The sequence below is a fragment of the Phragmites australis genome, chromosome 10 (assembly GCF_958298935.1).
Source record: "Phragmites australis chromosome 10, lpPhrAust1.1, whole genome shotgun sequence".
Lineage (NCBI taxonomy): Eukaryota > Viridiplantae > Streptophyta > Magnoliopsida > Poales > Poaceae > Phragmites > Phragmites australis.
The window spans coordinates 7,609,756-7,633,872 of NC_084930.1; the positions used below are offsets into that span (position 1 = coordinate 7,609,756).

The window sequence follows — 24,117 nt, forward strand, 5'->3', positions numbered from 1 at the left end:
CGTTAATCAGCATGTACTATGAGTAACTATTCAAGGAGAGAATGCCGTCGTTCGTGCATGCTTAGTAGTGCACTAGAAAGCGTATAGTTTACTCGAAACAATGAATTTGTGTCATTCAGTCCAGATGCAGCATAAAAAAGTCAACCTGATCGATGATGGTCTTCTATTTTTCTTCACAAAAAATATTAATTCCATTCTAAGGACACAAGCTTTTAAAGTTATAAATTTGGGGAACAGGGGCACAACAAAATTCTAATGGCAGACAAGGAATCATATTTCGTTCAAACTGATTAAGCAGCTCAAGATTTGTCACTATGTCGAACATAAATGGACATCGACGCATCATTGCAATTATAGAAGTCAACGCTGCAAGTTGTCCCATGGGAGAAATATATACTCTTGCTCCTCTTTTACTTGTCCTTTTTGGACATGGATATAATCTCTAATACAGACTCCTAGCTATTGTTTTTTTCTTTCTATTTTTATGTTAGTAAGACTTTAAAAATGTGACGATGATATTTCAACGGATATACTAATATGCATATCGTTATTATAAGTTGAATTGTGAAAAAAAAATTAGTCTTCAGGCACAACACAAGTGATTGTTCAAAGATAAGGTTACTAAAATACCCATGATGTTTCACCACGTGTCCAATCAAACATTTGAGCTTTACCTATGGCAATCCTTGTGTTCGAATGGACATATGCAAATGATATATTTGTAGTATTGGTATTGATCTTCCACGTGTAGTTAGGATCATGATTCTAAGATCATGCCATAGGAACACACCTTAAAAATCATTATTCTAAAGATTCGTTAAAATGATGCTATAAATGGAGTATGATTCTCTGATTTCACCCTTATGAAGTCACAATGTGACTTTAGTCTCAGAGCCGTTTAAGATTGAACCTTAACTTCATTAGAATTGAAAGTTTTTCAATTAATTATTCAATATTTTCCAGTTTTGTAATTAGCTCAAGGTTTCCTGGTTAGTTATATAATATTTTTAATTAATTATACAATATTTTAGATTTAAAGTGAACTCATGATGACTTAAAAAGGTGAAGTTACACCAGAGCAGGCAGCAGCTAGCAGAAGGAAATTTATGAGAACTTTCACCAAATTTTTTTTCGAGACCCTAATCTATATCATTATTCAATGATTAATTCATGCAACTAAAAAAAAAACACATGACACACGAGAAATTTTTTTTTAAAACCGGATCTAATTTTCTTCCGCAGGCAGCAGCCGCACCAACGACTGCTCGCTCACGTTCGCTACCCGCAGGGGCACGAAGCGCGGAAGCGGCGGACTCCACTGCCCACCCCGCGACCCGCCCCCGCAACCGCCATTTAAAAGATCCCGCCTCCCCTGCCGCGTTCTTTTTTAACCCCCTCTCCTCGTCGCTTCTCACCGCGCCCACCACTGGACGGCGACCAGATCGGCCGGAGGGGAAGAAAAATTATCTGGGCTAAACAACTCGGGCGGGGCTGAGGCGTCGCCAGTTGCGCCATTCTTTCGGCCCCGTTTCCTCGCGTGCACATGGCCCCGCCCCCGCGGGCGCCATTCCTTGCACCCGCTGCCGCCCCCGTGCATTTTATAACTATTCCCGTCACATGGCCGCTGCGCCTTGCCCGCCCCGTTCGCTCGCTGCCATTAGATCCTCCTCCTCCTCCCCCTCGCCTCCCTCTGCCCTGCGTCGCACCGCATTGACCCCCCCCCCCCTGCCTCCCCCTTGCTGCTCACGTCCTGCTCCGCTTGCTCTCGCCGTCCCGTCCAGTGGCGTCGCGTGTGGCCGTGGAGAGTTGCCGCCGGGGAGGAAGGGTGTCTCGTCAGAGCTCGCTTTGCTGTTCTTTTGAGGTGCGTAGTCTTTGCTTGCGTCTCGCGAGGTTCCTTGATCGGGAGTGCCGGTCTGGCATTCCATCGGATGGATCGCGGGCGTAGTGCGATTTGGTCGAGTTGTTGGGTTTTGGATGTTTTTTTCGCACGTGTCTAGCTTGATCAGGTGGTTCTTCATGTTGGAGATTCGATCTCGAGCGTTCCGAGATCACTCGCTTTATTCGGCATTTCGTCGAATGGGTAGCGAGCGTAGAGCAACAGAGCAGAGCAACGTTGAATCGTACTGGGATCAGGTCTCTGACGTGTGCTTTGCGTGTGCTGTTGTTTTCTCGATTCCTTTGTGTGCTTGCCGTTCTTTAGTGGCGAAGTGTTTGACTTTGTGAGGTGTATGGTTGAGTTGATCTGCTGTGATTCAGGTCTGATCTCGTGTAAGTATAATTCGTCATATTAGGTTGAGAGATTTTCTTCTCTGTGGTAGCGACTAGCGAGTCATTTATTCCACCAGTAGTTCTGCATTGTGTTTGATTTTGTTCATAGCTGAAGTAGAGCAGAATCTTAGATTCGGTTCTGTTCTGTACTTTCTTACTGTTTCTTCCCTTGATCCGAAGATGCTCTCCAGCATGCTTTGAAGAAAGGAAAGGTTCTATCTTTATAGCTTGGAATTCCGTTAAAAGCAGAGCTCGTCTGCTTTTGATGCCAGTGTTTGCTTAGAGCAAAGCTTCTGATCTTTATTGAGATGTTCCATCACAGCCGAATTCCTTTTGGCATCTTTGCAAATCTTTGCAATACAATTAACTTGAGTATGCATGTTCTTTTCTTGATATAAAGCCTTCTGTTAATCATACTTTGCTCCCCGGTCAGCCTTTTAGTTTCTTCAATCATTTGATTTGCATTGGATAATTGTTCAATTGATCATATATTATTATATAATTATTTCTTAGTTTGACCACCTTCCATGAGGACATTACCATATGTAATTCGACACTAAGTTGCGAACCGGGTGTTTATGCAGATAAGAAGCAGTTTCTGGCTCTATCTCAATTAGTTGGCATTTGGCAAAAGCGTTACAGTACTAATTGTGCCATCCTCAGAGCACCAGGAACATTGAAATTTCAACTGAGAATTGGTTTTTATCAGCTATATTCTGCAACAACGTCTGTTGGGTGCTACAATCAGCTAATGTTTGACTAAAATTTCGATGTGACCGGGTAACACTAGTGCTGGTTAATCGAGAAAGATGGGGGACGAATACCTGGCTGAGCCTGAGGATGAGGTTGCACCATCGATGTGGCCTGAGAACATAGGAGATAAACACCAGAAGCAGTTCAGAATGGAGACCTTTCGGAAGGATCTGGATGCTCTCAAGGATGTTAAATTTGATGAGAAGCCTGTTCATGTGGATTTCCAACGGCTTATGGAAATGGCAGATTCTGGAAAAAGTGTTTCTCAAATGCAATACTTTGTGAAGCACTGGGAATATAAGAGGGCCAATGCTGCTCGGCTTCTTGAGGAAGAGCTTGGTCTTCTTTGCCAACAGAGGAAAGAGATTGAACAAAAAAAGCAACAAATTTTGGAGGAGCAACGAATTCAGGATGAAAGTTATTATGCTGCAAAGCGGCAAGTACCAATACTGGATGAAGTCTACAACGATGAATGGAAGCGTCCGAGCAAAAAGAGTGATGACCTTTCTCGTAATAAAGAGCTTAAAATAGATGCAGAATATGACAGTATTTCCTATTGGAAAGAGAGGGCGATGCAGTTAGAAAAAACACTCGAGGCAAGCCTTGAAAGGGAACGCTCGTTGGTTTCAAACTTGGAGGAAAGTATAAAGAATCTACAGTCACACACACCTGTGGAGGAATTCTCTGGAATGTTAAAACGTGCTGATTACTTCTTGCACTTGGTTCTTCAAAGTGCTCCTATTGTTATTGCTCATCAGGTGCGCTTTATCTGTTTCCATACCTATTACTACTTGCTGTAAACATTGGAGGTCATTTCAACGAAGGCATAGTATGGAATAACAAACATGAACTATAATGACAGGTTATAGATAGATGACAGATACTCTTTTTTCTTTTCAGGATGCTGATTTACGGTACCGTTTCATATTCAATCACTTCCCCACACTTGCTGATGAGGTAATTTGCTGTTATTTGATACATTTGCCTCGCCTCTGTTATTGATTTTCCTGCTTCATACTGTATGCCCCTCTTTTATCCTGAACATAAACAGTGTACCATCATAATGCATACCATCAGCGTATGTCATAAATCTGAGTGTTTGATAATAACACATGACAACTTGATGCTCAAGTAGTTTTGATACATTGCAATTTTGGCTGAAGCATAGTTTTTTTGTTCTTTTTTCAGGATGTTATCGGCAAGACAGACTATGAGATATTGTCAGGTGAGGGTATAGAAGAGATGAATAATGTCAAGCGAGAGGTTATGGCCAAGCGTATGCCGACTAAGAGAGAGTTTGTATTTAATACACCATTGTTTGGAGAGAAGACATTTGTAACATACATTGAGCCAGTTTTCAGCAAAGCCGGGGAAACAATTGGTGTGAATTATGTTGCAATGGACATAACGGATCAGGTGCTTCGATTAATTCAGAGTCTCTTATAATCTATTTCAATTCCCTTCCTTTCTGAATCTTGAGATATTCATATTGTCTATGTTTTATTCTGAGACTGACAGTATGCTTCTTTGTTTCCCTTGGTTCGAGTGGCAACAGTGCATTTTTCTTCCTCGATAAAAATAACACCACCATCCTTGTTGATCTGCAATGGATGGATAATATTGCAACTTGAACTATAGTCTAAAATTTCGCTAGCATCAAGTTAGTTTCCAACTGTTTTAGGATGTACTTATTGTTGGCCTGCAACTAATTGGCATTACTGACCAGTGGCCAACTTTACATGTTTTATTCCATGACTATATTCATGGGTTCGATTTTGATATTGCTTATTAGCACCTTCTTGCAATGATTGCACTAGCTATTCTCCGAGGGTAGTTTTTGACTTGTATTTCCTACATTCAATGTTTACGATACCCGTTATATTTAAAAAGAAGTTACATAATCACATTGTGCTCATACACTGCATGATGTTCCGCATTTTGTTTCATGCTTCTCAACCACAGTCCATATACTTAATTGCATTTTAGATCAAAAGAAGAGAGAAAATGGCAGACATAAGGGTGAGAGAAGCTGTCCAGAAAGCCAAGGAAACGGAACTTAGCAGATCTATTCACATAACAGGTTTGCATTTTGATATTATTGTAAGGCATTTAAGTTAGAATGGTATACTGAACACTTGCACTCACCTCCTGTTGCAGAGGAAACAATGCGGGCAAAACAAATGCTAGCCACCATGTCCCATGAGATCAGATCTCCTCTTTCAGGGGTTCTTAGCATGGCCGAAATTCTTGCAACCACCAAACTTGATAAAGAACAATATCAGTTGCTAGAAGTTATGTTATCCTCTGGAGATCTTGTACTGCAACTGATTAATGACATCCTTGATCTTTCCAAAGTTGAATCAGGTATTTCAAATCATATGATATTTAAGTGAAAAATACTGCTTATGTTCTTGTTTTCAAGTGTTTATAGAAGTTTCTGGATCGAACACATGCTATAGGATATACTTATAAATTGAGCATATTTCTGTTCCTGTGTTATGTGTGGCAAATAAGTCAATAAAGAGATTTTCTGACAGTGAGATGGTTTGTGACATGTTTCAAATTAGTTTGATGCTGCATTACTGTTTATTGCCCTAGTTAGTCATGTTTCTCTCCTGTGGATAAGAAAATTGAATTCTTGTTTCTGCCTTCATCATTTCAGGAGCCATGAAACTAGAATCTACGACATTTAGACCAAGGGAAGTAGTTAAACATGTACTACAAACTGCGGCAGCATCTCTGAAGAAGGAATTGACCCTTGAAGGGTGCATAGGTGATGATGTTCCATTGGAGGTAAAGAGAGTTTCCTATCTTTTTGTTCCACCCCTTTTGTCTATAATCTTCAGGTTTTGTATTCATGTGTCTAAAGATTGAAGTTCCCTAAGAAAGAAAATATGTACCTGTTTATAGAATATAAGTATTTTCTGAGCAGGAGAGATCTTTGCCAGTCTAGGGATCCAGCTGGCTGCAAAATGATATATTTTTCATCAATTTCCTTTTATGTATTGGTGTAGGTCATTGGTGATGTGCTAAGGATTCGGCAAATCCTGACCAATTTGATCAGGTGAGGATTCGCACATTCCTAAGGCATACTAGTCTACTTAAAGTGATTGATAAAGATAAATATCATTTGCCTGGATATAATGGAAATTATGTGTACTATAGTCTGATAATATTTGGTACTTTGAACCATTTCAGCAATGCAGTGAAGTTTACACATGAAGGGAAGGTTGGGATAAATCTTCAGGTTGTATATGAACACGAGCAACTTCATAAGAGAGTCCATTCTGGAAACCCAATTACTACTGCCCCAGATAATTCTGCTGCCATTCCGAGAAACAATGATAAAGATATTTCGCGATGCTCCAAACGTGAAGATGCTTTTCAGAATGGCATTCCATCAAGTGAAAACTTAGGGGAGCATCATGAGGGAGAGGAAGTTGTTTGGCTTCGCTGTGACGTATATGACACTGGAATAGGAATACCAGGTTTTTCCTGTAACTATTGATTATATTATGCATGATATCCTCGCTTGAGAGAAACTTTTTTGTAATTTGTGGAATATGTTTGTCTTTTTTCCAATTATTTCAACCTATGATCACCTGCAGAGAAGTCCTTACCGTTGTTGTTCAAGAGGTATATGCAAGCCAGTGCTGATCATGCAAGAAAATATGGTGGGACAGGACTTGGCCTTGCAATTTGCAAGCAGTTGGTATGAATTTTTCGGTTCCCATGCATTGATGCACCTAAATGTCAAACTAAGATATGGAGGTGTTATTTTTGTTCCTATATGACAATAATTATGCATGATTTGATTGTTCTGTTGTTGTGTTTTATTATCTTTGCTGTAGTCCTGTTTACTTTCTATCCTTTTGGCCTTCCCTAAGGAATTGGCTTTCATTGGTATACTGCCACTCTTTCTTTTCTTCAAATGCATAGGCAGAGCTCCTGCCAGTTTTTTGAAAAGAAAAGCTGTTATGCTTGTGTTTTTCTGTATGAGAATATATAGTTATGCATGCATTGAACACCAATATCTGGATATACAACAACATTTGGAATGTTACGTGTATTTCAAAGCATTTCCACGGTAACATTTAAAGTGTCTAACTGTCTATTTATCTTTTTTCACAATGATTTAGGTGGAATTGATGGGTGGCACTCTAACTGTAGTCAGCAAAGAGAACGAAGGATCAACATTTACATTTGTGCTGCCTTGCAAAATTCCTGTAAAAGAGGAACACAGTGATGATCCAGATGAAGTGCACAGTTGTAGTTATAATGATCTAGAAGGTTCTTTCCTTTTCAAGCCACACATGCGAACTTCTCTTCTGTCTTCTGGAGTTTCAACAATGAACAACACAAAGCTTTTTGGTGGCAAGCTTATGTGCTGTGATCCACCTAACATATTAAATGATCGTAAAGTATTCTCAAATGGTTTCACATCAACGGAACAGAATTTTGCAAATTGTGCCCCTTCTGCTCGGCAATCAAATGTTCCCAGTGTTAGTGTTAGAAGCACAGCTGAAGAACAACATGATAGTGAAATGGTCTTTGAACTGAATAGTCAAGCTGAACGGATTTCCAGTTCCTGTGGAGACTCAGTATCAGTTTCAGGTGCTAGCTTTCAGGAGGAAACAGGGCCATGCCAAGTTCTTGAAAAACAGTCGCTCCACAAGAAGTCCAAGTGTTCTCCAAGTGGCAACAAGGCAAAGATCCTCCTAGTTGAAGATAACAAGGTCAACATAATAGTGGCAAAATCAATGCTGGAGCAGTTGGGCCATGGAATAGATATCGTAAATAACGGAATGGAAGCAATCCGTGCATTACAGAAGCATCAATATGATCTCATCTTGATGGTATGAGAAGAACTATTCTCTATCATCAAACCGTAAATGTTATATCCTTATTATTAGTTTTGGTTATTCATGTTTACTTCATCAGTTCATCCTTATATAAGTGCCTCGCCTCAACCTCTTCTGAGATGCAAATGTTACCCTGAGGATGCTAAACTTGCATCACATTTCCAGACAACAGCTGCATGCTTTACATGAGCAGAACACGTGAAGTATAAAGGAAACATCAAAATTAGCCTTTTAAGTAATTGATGCGCATTGATATCAATGAGCTTAATTATAGGCAAGGGTTATGCCAACGGTTGATTTACGTTGTACACTCTGTATAATAGCTCAAGGCACTTCTTGAGATTTGTTCAAAGCTTCATGGATTATCCATGCTGTTGACAATGATTAGCTTTCATTGTTCCCATCTCACCAGTGAACCAGTACAGGTGGTATTTTTGGTAGTCCTGGACTACCTTGATAAAAATAATATTAAATCATGACAGCTCCTTGTGGTACGATATCAATCAATGTTGGTATTCCAGGATAGCTTTACGAATCCAAGTGAAAACTGTTTGTTATATAGTAGAACATTTTGCTTCTTCTTTTCTGATTAAAGTGCTAATGGTGTCTGCTTGTCAGGATGTTCACATGCCAGAAATGGATGGCCTACAAGCCACTAGATATATCCGCTCTTTCGAGAGTACCGGCTGTTGGGATCCTTCTGTAAAGCCTGAAGACAATCAGATGATAGCTGACTCAGTTATTTTATCTGACTGTGCACATGCAAAAGGGAAAGGGCAGAGGGTTCCTATAATCGCGGTAAGTTTACCCTTAAGCAATTTCAAATAGGCAAATATATGTCAACTAAGACCTCTGCCGCAGCTTTACTTGCATGTTATTTCATACATTTGCTATTTTCTTGATCACATGCAAAATAGACTCAAATGCTCATACTTAGAGTGATAATATACTACGCTCCCTGAGGACGTGCCTTTATTTTATTTTAGAGAATTGATCCAGACATGGGAAGAACACATTTAATTAGAACAGTCCTGATCAAAATGAGAATTACGTTTCTTCTACCTTCTTCTGACATTCAATGGCCCCGTTTGGAACTCATGAATTTTTCATGGTTTCTGCGAGAACTGTACTGTCTCATGCGATACTCCTGGTTTCCTTTTAACGTTCCGACATTCCAAACAGGCCCTAAGCATGTTTGCTAAGGAATTGGGGACTTCTTCAGTTTCTTATTTTCTTTTTTAGCCATAAAATTCTTTTTTCCTCCTAAAAAATCCAAAAAAAAATGAAAGTTTACACTTTTTTTGGCTATTTGTCTTAAAGTGCCAATGTATGGAATTTCCTTATGGATGTGAAGAAGTGTACATAATAGGGATTAAGGACTATACATTAGATCCTTGATTTTGTTGGACATTGTATAACCCCCTGAAATCTCCTGATGCATTGCAGATGACTGCGAATTCTTTCACAGAGAGTGCCAATGAGTGCCTTGCTGCAGGAATGGATTCCTACATATCTAAGCCAGTGAACTTTCAGAATATAAAAGAATGCCTGCGGTATTTGCCATCTCAATGACTAACCAATTATTGTAAAGTAGAAAGGTAACTTGTAGCTTAGGAAAGTTTTGTGAAATCATCTGTCATTTTCTTGTAAATCAATGCATAATAAATATAGTGTATCCTGTCTTGTCAACCATTTACCTTACCATTGGGAGACAGAAACAGAGCTCTTTTTGAGAGAGCATTCTGAATCTGACCTAGCCCCATCAGTAAGATCAGATAGCTAACTCAAAACTTTATGGTCCCCATTTGTTGTATGTGACATGATATTGTATCACCTGTATATAATTGATGGAGGTTCTTATCCTTTAGCAAAGCCATCTATCTGTATCAGGAGCAGCATCGATTTTATGATGATGTGTAGAAAGTAAAGCTGTCATGGTATGGTGTGAAACAGCTATCAATATATATGTCTTTCGCAAGCATTTCTGGATTAAAGCTGCCATCTTAATGATACAAAACTTATTCTAGTAATTTCTGCTCAAAGATTTACGTATTGCCTCTTTTTTTTTTTTGTTATTTTCTATCCTCCAGAAAGTATTGGTTGTTCTTATCCTTTTCTTGTTATCTTCTTCTGACTTCTAAGTGAAATATACTGGTGTACAACTGTCGAATCTCCCTATTTGCACTATGTGGTTTCTCTAATAGTAGATCAATTTACGTCTCTAGCGTTCTGTTTCTTGTCCTAGTGAATGCTGTGATAATGTGGCCAAGCTCTTCCAGCTATGATAGTGGGCATACTGCAAATGTTGTATACAATGACATTCTTCGCATCATGCTTTATGCGAAAATTTGATACCGGTTGAGATCCGCTAATGGGTCCAACTGCAGAACTAAAATTGCAGCAATAATGACCGCACCATATTTAGAGATTTCTCACTAATAAAAAAAGGTCAAGAGATTCTTGTATCTCATATACCCGCAGTGAATTCTAAGTTGGACACTACATAAAGCAATTGAAATTTTGGGCAAGGAAACCTGGAAGAGCCTCCACCATGATAAGAAAGGCTAAATGATCTCTGCTAGATTATTATGTTGGATTAAAGCAGACATCACCTAAATAACATTTTGCTTTTTCTGAAGGGGACCTGCACTGAGCCCAGTGTTATTTATTCCCCTTCCTATTGCTTGCAGCAGATTTGCATCAAATCCTGTTCTCGTCATGCACAAGCCTGAAGCGAAATTTCTTAATTGCAGTATCCTTTTTTTTTTTCTGGCAGATGATCCTGAGCTGCAGAATAAAGATTTTGTTCCGGTTTCAGCATTGTTTATTCCTGCCTGCTAGTGCTGGTGTCACTAGCAGCAGTTGAAAGGAGCACACAGAAAGATACGTTACAATGGCATGGATAGAGCTCTCTTGATTTATGTTAGGGGAAAGTTGTTTCTCTCAGCAGTGCAGAGCAGTTCAGCACAAGGGCTGCATGGATTAGGGCTGATGCATCATGGAGCAAGTTTGTGGTCTCTTTCATTCATTGTTCCTGCAACCAGGTTCGTTGGCTTGACGGCGATCGATCATAAGAAAGAGCTAGATGTCAGCAGCCATTTCTGCTGGTGAACTCCAGTAGCATGGTGCCATCTTCAGGTACCAAAAGGGATCAAGATGATGGCATATGCGTTTGATGGATGGATCTTTCTTGCTTTCTTGTTCACTGCCTGATAAGCAGCCCTTCTGCAACATGCTCGACCATCCATGCATCTATAGTCTGCTTATTCTGGAGATATTTTCATTTTTACTCCAAACAAATAAGCTGAAACTTTTGAGTCCCTCAGGTAACTGAATCAATATCCTGCAGTCAGATTAGCAGACTTTGTTGGGGCTGGTATCTTCTGAAGCATCAGATGCTCTCCAGCATCATCAAAACTCACTAGGAAGCTCACCAACAGCAGCCAATGAATCTCTCAGGTTCCGCTTCTCTGACTTTGCAGTGCTTCTACAGGTTCTTACTACATGTGCAAAGTGAGGAAGTATTCCTGCACTGCACAAATCCAAGAATATTAGAATCTGTAGCCCACAGGAAAAGGGTGCTGAAATGATGCAAATTGTGGGCATGGATAACTTTGTCCATCTGATCCTCAGTATCAACCAATGCAGCATCGACACGTCACATGAAATGGATCACTGTATGCTTAGGATGTGTCATCCAAATAATTGTACAGCAGTGAAATTGTCACATGCATGCAATTGCGAAGGATTCTTGCGATTCTGACAACATGCTGCCATGCTGGGGCAGTGACGGGATGTGCATGCAAGCTCACACATATTGGATGCAGATTCAGCTCGCTGAAAATGCTGTTCGATGGTGACTAGCACCTACACAAACTCACTGCAGGATTCTTTGTTTTGCCACATTTACCTTTAGGTTCATGTAGTAGGATTCCGGTATTCTTAATCACATCAGCTGGCTCGTCATGTTGTGTTATTGCACTGATTAGTGCAGCACAACTTGTAGTTTCTGGTGTTGTGGTAGACACGCCAGTAATGGGACAATTTCTTTTATGCTATAGGAAAGTTGCCCAATCTTGAAAATGCCACTCTTCTTAAACTTTAGGCACAGAAATGTCATTTTTAACCATTTTCCGGCCGTCAAGCCATGATGAACATGTGGAAAGACCATATTGCTCTTATGGCCTATGTGTCGCAACTTCTTCATCTATTCTCTGTCTCTTCCTCATCTGCTCTAAGAAGTTGTCGACCGCATTGCCCTCACCATGCTCACTGTCCCCAAGATCTGCCCCTCTCACTGGCTCGCCATCAACGTCAACGCCATCGACCCGCATGGCCTTTTCAATTTCATGTTCTGGAACCTCAACTAATACGACAAGGCCCACACGCTTGCCAGTGAGGTCGAGGAGCCGAGGAAGACGTCCCCCAAGGCGGTGTTCGAAGCGAACTTCATCCTATTGCACCGGCGCTCCTTCTGCGAGGTCGAGCAGAGGATTGGCGGGCCCTAGTTGCACATGTGGATCCAGGTTGCCACTGCCATGTCCAACATGGGACTCTTTGAGGTTGAGATGAGCAGCGACTCCTTCCAGGTCCTCGAAATGGCCGATATGGGCATGATCCTTGCCTTCTTCGCTCGTATGTGACTAGCCCGTCTAGAATCGCGTTGCACACTGGTAGAGTTGGCAGTGTCCGCAAGCGACAGAAGACAGTCATCGCTTTGTCGAGCAACCCCATCCGGTAGGGGGTGCCGGAGGGTCATGTGTCGGTGTGCGTGGGTGAGGAGGACGGGCCCATCGAGTGCTTCATCGTGTGCGTCGAGCTGCTGGGAGACCCAGCCTTTGTGGCGTTGCTTACCCAAGCTTCCTCCTCAGCCTCCCAGCGCAAGAGTAAAGCTACGGCCACCTTGGAACACTTCGCATCTCTTGCTTCGTCTCCGAGTTCTGACACCTCCTGCTCGGCCTCTCCGACAACCCTGCCACCATCGGGGGCTCCATCTCCGACGAGACCATTGCCTACATCTGGGGTCACAACAGCAGATTATGAAGAGATGACAATTTGGGAAGGAGACGAAGAAAAAGGGTAGGATGGGTATTTTCAAAGTTGACTGACAATTAAAAACCAATGGAAGTGACGACAATGACAATAACAGGCATAAAGTTGAAGAATTGTGGCACTGAAGGAATATGCCAGTTTTCAATAGCATAACGTGTATATGGCAAGTTTCTAATGGCATGGAAGGGATTATACCGCCAATAATCTATGGAGAGTGATATCTCCATAGTATCTAAGTTGTCAACATGCTACTTGGAGTCTCTTGTGTGGCCATATCGAGGCAATCAAAGATGGAACCTTCAACTTCTATTGTTAGCCATGGGATGGGGATAATATATGTGGATAGGATATTAAGTTTTTTGATAGCTCTTGTGTGTTTGTTGTAGAATGGTTGACAAATCACGCTACCACCTCTGAGACTGAGAAGGCGGTGATCAGTGGAGGTTAGGGTTTGGGTTTAGGTTACAGAGAGGGTTCGCATTGCCCGAGGATATAGAGGGAGGGAAAGGGTGGCAGACTAGTGATGAGCACATCTAGTTTATAGGTGGGCGCGGGCCGCGGTGATTGAGTTGAGTTTAAGGGCAGGACAAAGGCGGTGATCAGGGAGAGGGGGAGGTGAGTTGGCAATCAACCTTTCTGATGTGATTGATCAAGTGAGAACTCAATGGAGTGTATAGATCAAGCAGGTGTACCTGCTCAATAGCCAGTTTATGCCTTTTATATTCCTGGTATAGACATAACTCCTAAAGGGAACCTCGTGAACCGTTTAGTTGCGAATTGGCACAAGAGATCAAAGGATAAACCCCCATGAGCCTATCGAATGATATGGTTAAAAGGAGAGAAACCACAATGCCAAACTAAGCTTAGCAAGATGTGCAAATATGGATAAATGTTATGGATCTAGTCGCCTTCAATAAATCAAAGGAATTGTGATAATCATGCCACACCACTACAGACAAGCCCTTTAGTGCCAGTTCCAAAAGCCCTTCAGTGCCAATTTTCCAATCAACAGTGATTGGTTGGAACTAAAAGTCAATCCCAATCACTACCAATTGTACAACCGGTACTGAAAGTAATTTCCGATTGAGTAAATGAGTCGGCTCAATTAAGTTAGCTCGTCTGTCGTCGCCGTTGTGCTCGCCGCCGTGCCCGCTTTGACTGCATCGCCCATTCCTCCATCAACCTCCTTCGCTCCTGTCGTCCCTCGATGCAGTTCTCCTGCCGCCGTCACCGTGACATGCATGCTCAAATCAGCTCAAAATTGACTCATCTCATCCATACGAACACAAGCATAAATCGAGTCATCTCATCCATACGGACACAAACATAAATCAACTCATCTCAACACACAAGAACACAATCAAAACTACTATCTCATCCATATACTCATCTCAAACACAAGAACACAATCAAAACTACTATCTCATCCATATACTAACTCAAGAACAAATCAACTCAAACCATCAGCGAGACGTGCCCATCGACTTGCCCTCATGGCAGCAGCCACTCAATTCGACGTAAGTGGCGCCCATGGGTGCCTCTCGCGATAGCCACTCGGCCTGGCGTAAGCGGCGCTTTTCGGTCCCACTCACATCGTCGCGCTGGCATTCGGCCAGGAGCAGCTACCGGTCCCCAGCGCCCAAGCAAGGAGCGCCATGAAGCTGCCGCAGGCGTGCGCACCGTAGCCCCGGTCAGCCTCAGAAGCCCTTAAACCCATGCATGGTGGCATGACGTGACTCCTCACGGCTGCCCTCCGGCGCTCCCTACCGGCGTGCTCTGACTCCATTTGCGGCGTGGAGGAAACGCCCTCTGGGACCCCTCCAATCGGCCACGCCCCGCCGCTCTACCACACCCTCCACCAGCCGCCTGGTGTAAAAGAGATAAGGAGAGACTGCCAGAGGCGAGTGCTCGATGGGCTCGAGCTCTATCTGTCAGTGTTTACCTCGCTGCATGAAGCGTCGATCGCGGGGATGGGAGAACCGAGCTGATGAGGAGGAGCAGGAGGGGCGGCGCGGCCTGCGATCGCCAGTGAGTGTACCAGTGAGGCTTTTTGAGCGGCGCTACACTACACTAGTGCACAACACCGTGTTGTGCTGCTGCGGAGGCAAGTTGTATCCATGGAGTATTTGGACAGGAAGAGAGAGGAAGAGAGAGTGAGAGAGGAAGAGAGAGGCTAGATGAACGATTGGCTGTGGTCGAGTGAGGTCTGGTTAAGTGAGAATAACAAAGAGATAAGAGAGAGAATGAGTGGATGTGGTCGAGCCAGATGTAAGCGAAACGACTCAAAACGGGAGTGTATCAAAATTTCGAGTCCAGGGCATGTTTCAGTACCGGTTTTTATTAGCAACCGGCACTGACTATCAGTGTCAATTTGTGTTAAGAACCGATACTGATATTCAGTATTAGTGCCGTTTTAACTCAACTCAATCAATAATCAAATGTGAGATGTTACGAATCGGCACTGATACTTCATCAGTGCTGATTCTAGTCTAATCGGTACTGATGACCCGATACGAATGACTAATTTTGTTGTAGTGCTAGTTGTTTTGCATTTCCGAGTGACTAACCTTTATTGGCTTATGATATCATATATCTGGCTGCATTATTGGCAGGTATGAAACGACCTAGTAAAGGTGGTACGTAGTAGGATGCATGGGTTGGAGGTAAAGGCAAAGCAGTATGAGCACGCATGAGACTACGAGTGCTGTGTGGCTAGCTGATGCGTGATGCCGTGATCTCGTCACCATGCCGTTATTCTGTTACAGTGCCGTTGCCTGATCAGGTGAGACTGGCTCGTCCACGCACGTAAGCGATCCGTTCGCCTTTTGCTTTGTGCAGCGGTTCCCTGACGGCCTCGAGTTTCCTAGCTAGCTATCGTCAAGAGGGCAGCAGAGGCTGCCACTGGGCCCGGCCTTCGTCTACCCGTGGCCAGCACGCTTTAACGTGACGAGATCGCGTGTCGTAGCAGACTAACAGGCCAGCATGCATTGGTGTAACGATATTTTAGATGTTTCAAATGGCCTTATAAGTACTATATATGAATTTAGGGTCTAAAAATTCTAATAGATTAGATCTATCTATGAATTTAGGGTTTAAAAATTCTAGAAACAGAACTCCATGCCAAATATAGTTCTAGGAAAATAGTTGCACTGCACAAATATCTATTTATTTATTTATTTACTTTTAATAAAATCAGGATTCAAAATCCATGAGGTGGGAAGCATGCAATCGTGTGCTACTACTGTAATAACGAATGAAAAACTTTCCAACTACGAAAAAGAAAGGTTTCATCCTTCAGTATTATGATATGGGTCAATAACCAGGCTAGAAGAGACTCAATGGAGCACGCGCCTAAGAGATCCGCTCGCTAGAACACTATACAACATGCATCCACGGTAAAATCGACCAATGTTATCACGGCTTCATGCAAAGTACTGTTCTAGCAACCCATTTTTACATTTCCTTTTTATAGTAAAGGTTGCCCCATCATTTGTATGTATAAGTACTATTTCTCCTGTTAAACATTATTTGGATTTAAAAATCCTAGCTAGAAAAGTTGAGCACAAAAGATCTAATTCAAAAATTCGAGAAAAACAATAGCTCCCTTCCAAGTACATTTATATCAAGGCTACATGTCTAATTCAATTATAGAAAATCGATTCGTACGTGAATTTTAGAATTAAAAAGTTTAGGAAATTGTGAACATGGATGAAATCCAACAGTATTTTTTTAAAAAAAAAAAATCCAAAACCCCTTGATTAGTTAAAAAAAAAAAGAATGATCAATGAATTTCATTCAGTAGGATCGATTTATAATAGATTATAGTAACACTTTGTATAATATTTTAACTCATGCGATGCATGGGTTAAGGAGTAGTTTTAAAAAGTGTACGGGAGATTAGCCGATTAACTCACATTTGAGAAATGTACGCACACGAGACTATCGTAAAGAAATTACGTGGTTAGGTGTACTGTAGTTTACTATTGCATTATTCTTCAGTTACGATTCTAAAAGCAGTATAATTGTGATCTATAAGATAGATCAATTACTACAAATATGTATTGTCGCAATTATACTATTTTCTGTTATATGATCGTAACTTGTTCATCTCTGCACACATTCCTAGTTACGATCATATGAGACTAGTGCATCAGATGTTAGACGATCAAATATGTATAGTCGCAACTTGGTAAATTTCTCTAGTCACTTTTTTTTTTGGTTATGTGATCATAACTAGTTCACCTCTGCCTATACCCACAATTACAATATCAAAAGTAGTATAGTTGCGATTTACAAGATATGTCAGTTACTACAAATATATATGGTAGCAACTTTGTAACCTTCTCTAGTCATAATTATATACTTTTTGTCATGTGATCGTAACTTGTTCACCTCTGCGCACACCTCTATTTATGATCCTAAAAGCAGTATAGTTATGACCCACAAGATATGTCAGTTACTATAAATATATATGGTCGTAACTCGGTACCTTCTCTGGTTGTAACTCAGTATCTTCTCTTATCGTAATTATGTATTTTTTTGTCATGTGATTAAACTTGTTCACCTCTGCGCATATCCCCAGTTACGATCCAAAAAATAGTATAGTTATGATTCATAAGATAGGTCAGTTACGACCCTAGTTATAAACTATCAAGCGTAGAATACAATACCTCTAGTTGTAGAATACTTACTCTTATATTGGCACACAATTCATACTATTGACTCAAATGATTAAGAATTATCACAGAGCACCATAATTACCACTACCAAGATAACAACCTAGCTAGCATAGTTAATTTACCAAGTACTTAGCAAAACAAACAAATAACACGAAGTAATCATATATACTAGCAGTATTAGCGTAGCAGCTAGCTTCATAGGGTGTAGCCGTAGAAGAGGAAGAAGCAGCACATCACGAAGACGAGCGTGATAGACTCGATGTCGGTGATGACACCCCAAAGCGCAACGTCCAGGAGGAGCGGGACGTCCGGGATGAGCTCGGGCCACTGCCGCACCGCAACTCCTAGCTACTTGGAGCGCAACCACTGCTACCACCACTTGCGGAGGCAGGATGCATATGGCGAGGGGAGCAGGGCGACGAGGCTGGGCAGGCCGAGGTTCGGCGGCCACCAGAGCATGGACACCAGGCTAGATAGTGGCGAAGCGCAAGTTTGTTATGCGCCTAGACATAGAATATACTTATTGTGTGTGTGTGTCTATATATATATATATATATATATATATATATATATATATATATATATTGTATGTATATTCTGCAGGTATGCTCACTGTAGTTCATGTCTGCGCATACCCCACAAGTTGTAATTCACAGTGTTTCGGATTGTAACTCACAGTTTTTCAGGTTGTAACTGGGGGATGTGCGCAGTGTGAATAACAAGTTGTAACTCACAGTGTTAGCTTCTCGTGTTGCAATTATGTATTTATGAACGTGAAATTGTAACTGGTCTACCTAACAAGTTGTAACTCACAGTGTTTCAAGTTGTAACTGGGGGATGTGCGCAATGCGAATAACAAGTTGTAACTCACAGTGTTAGCTTCTTATGTTGCAATTATGCATTTTTGGACGTGAAGTTGTAACTGATCTACCTAACAAGTTGTAACTTATAGTGTTTCAGATTGTAACTGGAGGATGTGCGCAGTGCGAATAACAAGTTGTAACTCACAGTGTTAGTTTCTCGTGTTGCAATTATGTATTTCTGGATGTGAAGTTGTAACTCACAGTGTTTCGGGTTATAACTGAAGGATGTACACAATACGAATAGCAACTGCGTATAGACGTAGAATAACCTCGCCATTCTATATGCAACGTCTAGCTAGAGAATTCATCTCACATGTAGGCAATAGGGACCAATATATGCAACGTCTTCCATCTATAGAAACCATCATTGGAGATATTAATAAAGACCAACATTTTTTTATCAAAGAAAAAAATTGAACTAGTATTTTGGCAGCACCCCATTGGTCATCGGGGTATGATAGACTTTATGAGACTCTCATATGAAAATGTGCCCTGGTAGCTCCGGAAGATACGCGCACCACATGATTGTTGTGGTCGGATTCCGTCGATCTCAGGCACAAATATTATTGATTGCCATACCATCTATCCACATCGAATATTGAAGCAACGGTAGCTAACCTCTACCTACATGTAATCCTCCGAACCTAACTTTTGTTCTTCATTGCAAAGCGTGCTAACTTGGTCCAGTTTATATATCGGTTAAAGGAAACTAGCTTGACAATTGGTTTAACAAAATCAATAAATAAAAAGGTGCATGCAAAAAAGATACTCCTAGGTCGAATAGCGACAGGAATATATCCACAATCTAGTATTGGAGCAAGAAATTTTGTGCGAAACTATGAAAGAATCTAGCAGAAATTGTATCAGGTTTTTCATCTCAAGCTAGACCTATTTGGAGCACAGGAGTGCCACATGAATTTTGGACTTTTGACCTAAAATGCTTTAGCAAACTATAGCAAAATTCCGTTGTTATGAACCTTTTAAGTTGCACACATTTCTAGGAACGGAGAAGTGCATCACTGTATACAAAGTTCTTATTGAAAGTCGATGATATGTTATAGACGGTTTCTTATGGCCCGTCACAAAGTATCCTTAGATGGTTGATAAGACATATGTGTCTGCAACAAGATAAGTGTCTAGGTGTGAATGAACTCATAGACAGTTTTTATACATACGTCTGTTTTTATCATATAAACACATATGACTTTTAGAAAAAATCCGTATGTGATATTATCGCATACAGTTTCTTCTAAGATTCATCTGTGTCTATTTGGTAGATACAGATGATTTTTATAAATACTAGTCTATATTTAAAGACCCGCCGTCCATCTCCACTTGCTTTTTTTGCTTCACACACATAACTCCTCGTCTCCCCTCAATATAAAGCGACGAGTAGTGTTCTTCTTCCTCACTCGTCATATCCAGGTGTTCCACTGCACTAAGAAGTGTTCTTACTCGCCATCAGCGTCAGAGAAGCGAGATCTCGGCGGGGGTTGAATCCCTTTCACTGCACCGAGGTGTATCATATGGTTCCCTTCGCGGTTTAGTTAGAGTTTGTTAGGTTTTTATTGCTTTGATCTGTGTAACTGATGACACAACCTTGTTTCCATCATAGATCTGCAATTAGGGATGACAATCGGGTACGGTGGGTACAGGTAGTGCTCACCCATACCCATACCTATCAGTTTTTTACCCACCCATGTCCGCGGGTACACTCGTTTAACCGTAGGGCGATGGAGCATGGGTCATGGGGCAAGGGGGGGGGGACTAAGTGGATAAGTGGACAATATGCTGAGTGGATGAGAGAAGCTAGGTTTTTGAGGCAGAAAACTATGCGGGTATATGGTTTCGCGACTATGGATATGTCTTACCCATTCCCTTACATGTCTACCCATCGGGTAGTATTTTCCGCCCATGAACGTACCTGTGGGTATTAAATGCTATCTATATCCTACCCTATTCGAGTATTTACTCGTAAGTAAATGGGTAATCAGGATAAATTGCTATCCCTATCTACAATGGTACAATTCATGACAATCAGGAGGTGGCAGGATGGGGTTGTTCTTATGGCAGCTTCGACGGCGCAGATGCTTGGTGTCGACTTTGGCCCAGTGGACTTTGTCTTCTTCACTACTGTGAAGGCCCCTCCATCGACCCTACGTACGCTGTCAATCGCGTTCTCCATTATGTTCCATCGGATGGAAATTTCTCCATTGTTATTCGTCGGAATGGAGAATTTCGTCAACTACAAGACATGCTTGAATACTCATTTCTTATTGAACCATGGCTAGCAGTTTGACAGCAATGGAGTCTGATTCTGGCTCATGCATGAGATAGTTAAGGTGCAGCTATATCTGGATGACTGCGAGCTGCTAATTGAAGATGATACTTAGGTTGACATTATGCTAAAACGCAAGAAGCTGAGATGATAGACATCATCTCATCTTTATAAAAGATGGTGCTGATCGATCCAAATTTGTTGATCACTTTTTGTCTTTTTGGGAGACAACATCACCATGATGCCAATCATTTCATCCTTTTATGTATTCTGAATAATATGTGATTTAGATATGTGTGATATTCTTAACATTTGTGATCTGTAAATGCATGTGTTTTATGTTCTGAATAATGTGTGATCGATGTTATGAGCAATATGCGATCAATATTTTAAATAATATGTCAATGTGTTAACTTTTTGAGAATTATAAAATATGTATATGTGTGACTTTTCCTCCTATAAGCAAATTTGTTTTCTAGCAGGAAACAAATTTGCTTATAGGAAGAAAGGGAGATATAGATGGTTTTTTTTTAAATCACCTGTGACAATTAACACAAACGGTTTCAAATAAAACCTGTATGTGACTCCTAGTACTCACAGACAGACTTAAACAAACATTATTTATGACTCTTACTGCACATATGACTATCTAAAAAATTCGTACATGTGTAAGTGTAAAACAGATGGTTCAGAAACTGTCTAACAAATTTAATATCACATATATTTTTACAGAGACGAAACTTTTAACTGTCTATAATATAATTTAAAATTCATCTATAAATACCCGTTGTGGGTAGTGTATTTTGGTGTTAGAAGTCAAGTCACCAATGATTTTAACACCAAGCTGAACCGAATGCGACATGTACGCCCCGTAGTACTTCTACCGTGTCACTCAGACAATTCCACACAACCACCCAATTAGAGGTTGTTGCAACACGTGAGCCGAACCACATAAAGCAAGCCAGGTGAGAACACTTCAGCCAAAACCAAGGCCATAATCAAAACACTAACAAAGCCAATTACTCAGAAACCATGGGCTATCAATGAGATCCTCTAGAGTGGAATCAATCACCGTGCCAAAGTGAGAAGCCACTTGGAAAAAAAAGTGGTGTGCATGTATTTTGCTAGATAGGTCCTTTCTCTCTGATATTTCTTTTTGTCCCTCTTTTCTTTTTCTTCACTGAAAAAAGTTTATCAAAGTTTAATAATTTACTAAGCCCAATATAGTGGTATCTAATAATTGCTCGTACTTGTATAATGGAAGTTTGAGGATAGCTGTAGCTAATTAAGCTTAAAGTATTTGTCTATTACTTGCTGGCAAATGATGCACCTACAGCATCATTGTCATCGTCATCATCGTCATCATCATCAACAATAACATTAATTGATGACACATCCATGTACCTTTGCTTCTGGTAATGGAACACTAGCTCCCGTATGTATTGATGCAACATACAGATGTAATAACTGATACGTGTACGGGTATAATGGAAGGCGTTTCTGAAGGGGATCACTGTCATCAACTATAACGTAACCTTCAAAGTAAATGAAAAGGATCGGATATAAATTCGCTATAATGCTGATCAGCATGCATCGCATTAAGGTAATTTAAAACAAACTTTGATTTTTAACAAAATATTAGTAATTATGAAGGGTCAATCCATCCATTATATGTATTCCAAAACTAGCCAATCTACATAAGTAGCTTTATCGGCGACACAAATCGACCAGCAACACGGTGCGCTACAAAACACACATTAAGGTTGCTTGTGAAATCGAGACACATTACACCCATGTCTCTCGACCATGCTGTATTTACAATAGAAAGCCTAGTCCGGGCCCCTCATTTTTTTTCCCCGATGTGGATAAGCTCACACCAAGCAACAAAGCCATGCATTGTGTATAGGATATATAATGTATGCACCAAAATGATAGCTTTTGATGCATTACTATTAGCGGAGCATACTTAATAATAAGAAGAATAGACCCTAACAAAAAAGTGTTGATGAAAAGATTATGAGGGAATATATGTTTTGATTAAAGCTAGCTTAAAGAATACTACTACAAGTAGAATAGGATATGTGATTCTAAAGTATGTAGAGCACGATTATTCCATTGGGGCCTCCGGCCTTCTCCACTCATCAAAACTGTCACGCTAGCTTAACTAAAGTTCGCAGACGTAATCCACATTGTTGCAGGTAAAGCTCCACTAAGTGATGGATTAAGCTAGCTAATTGATGCTTAAGGATAAGGACACTGCTTTCAAATTGAAGTGATTAAGAACTTGTGCTGTAAGTGCATGTATTTCACCTAACTTTTGGAAATCGAATCATGATCACCTGGTTCAAGTTAAGTGAATATATGTCAATGTCTTGCTAATTAAAAAAATTATATACCAATAAGTGGAGTACGCGATAACAAACATGAAGCCTCTTGGTAAATTCTTGTAGTCAAGTCTACCTTTGATCCACCCCTCAATCATCTGGATAAGAACTAAGGACATTTTAATTTGTAGCACAAGAATTTAGCAATAAATAATTCACGGAAACAGTTCAATCCCCGCAGGATTATATTCAAGGAAAGATTACCACGTCAAAATGAAATCATATGACATATTATTACCGTACCTAAGAATCCAAGAATATGCGTGCTCTTATGTGTGCGAAAAGAAAGCTACATATATGGCTTTGTAATTTAGTTATTATCCTAAAGCTAGGTTAATATATAGGATATATAACTACTACCACACAATTAGGACACATCTGCAATGCTTCCCTTTGTTGGTATCAGCATATCTCAATCTCTGCATTAATTTAGTTGCCAAGAATTAAGCAAGGACAATGCTTACGTACGTCCTAAACCATATCACATTAACTTCCTTTTCGTTTTCGGTTTGGAGTCTGCCAATAATAAGTGCACAAGCAATCATTCTTGCACAGTTCTAGATGACTCTCCCTCCCCTCCCGCCAAGGCATGCATGTCCACACGAACACACAATGCGATCGATGAATAATTCGTACAATGATGCGCCTTGTAATTAGATTTTAAACCTAATAACCGATGAATATATAGTTAGTACAATTATGCGCCTTATTTTCAAAAGCAACGCGATGAAATTTGGCTTTTAGAAACAAAGTTCAGAAACCATGCTATTGCTCTTGCTCCCCAATAGCAAATTAAGTTGCAGAGAATGAGAAATTCATCTCATATGTGAACTAATCATGTATCGTTTGAACTCAACTACTATTCTTATGTAGAGTAAAACTTTTCTACATTGTACAACATGGTATAGAATCGAAACTGAGCTAAATATTTCCAACCCACATCCCATAGGGAACTCCTAAACTTTTCGTCGTACAAAG

The 24,117-nt window shown here is 40.7% G+C and overlaps 1 protein-coding gene across 1 annotated transcript; it reads left to right on the top strand.

The window, feature by feature from the left end:
- Positions 1-1,347: 1,347 nt before the first annotated feature.
- Positions 1,348-9,558, top strand: LOC133883595 (probable histidine kinase 1). The gene is made up of 13 exons (XM_062322967.1): positions 1,348-1,861; positions 2,853-3,779; positions 3,922-3,978; positions 4,210-4,437; positions 5,008-5,101; positions 5,179-5,385; positions 5,684-5,814; positions 6,036-6,085; positions 6,220-6,509; positions 6,630-6,733; positions 7,161-7,877; positions 8,502-8,681; positions 9,330-9,558. The coding sequence occupies exons 2-13, from the start codon at positions 3,078-3,080 to the stop codon at positions 9,453-9,455; spliced, it is 2,886 nt and encodes a 961-aa protein (XP_062178951.1). The 5' UTR covers positions 1,348-1,861; positions 2,853-3,077; the 3' UTR covers positions 9,456-9,558.
- Positions 9,559-24,117: the final 14,559 nt, after the last annotated feature.

What these genes read in the sequence shown, in the direction of transcription:
- LOC133883595 (XM_062322967.1), top strand. Translation starts at nt 3,078, where the DNA reads ATGGGGGACGAATACCTGGCTGAGCCTGAGGATGAGGTTGCACCATCG. An exon ending in CAATGGACATAACGGATCAG is followed by an intron (nt 4,438 to 5,007) that starts GTGCTTCGATTA and finishes ATTGCATTTTAG; the next exon opens with ATCAAAAGAAGAGAGAAAAT. An exon ending in CAGATCTATTCACATAACAG is followed by an intron (nt 5,102 to 5,178) that starts GTTTGCATTTTG and finishes CTCCTGTTGCAG; the next exon opens with AGGAAACAATGCGGGCAAAA.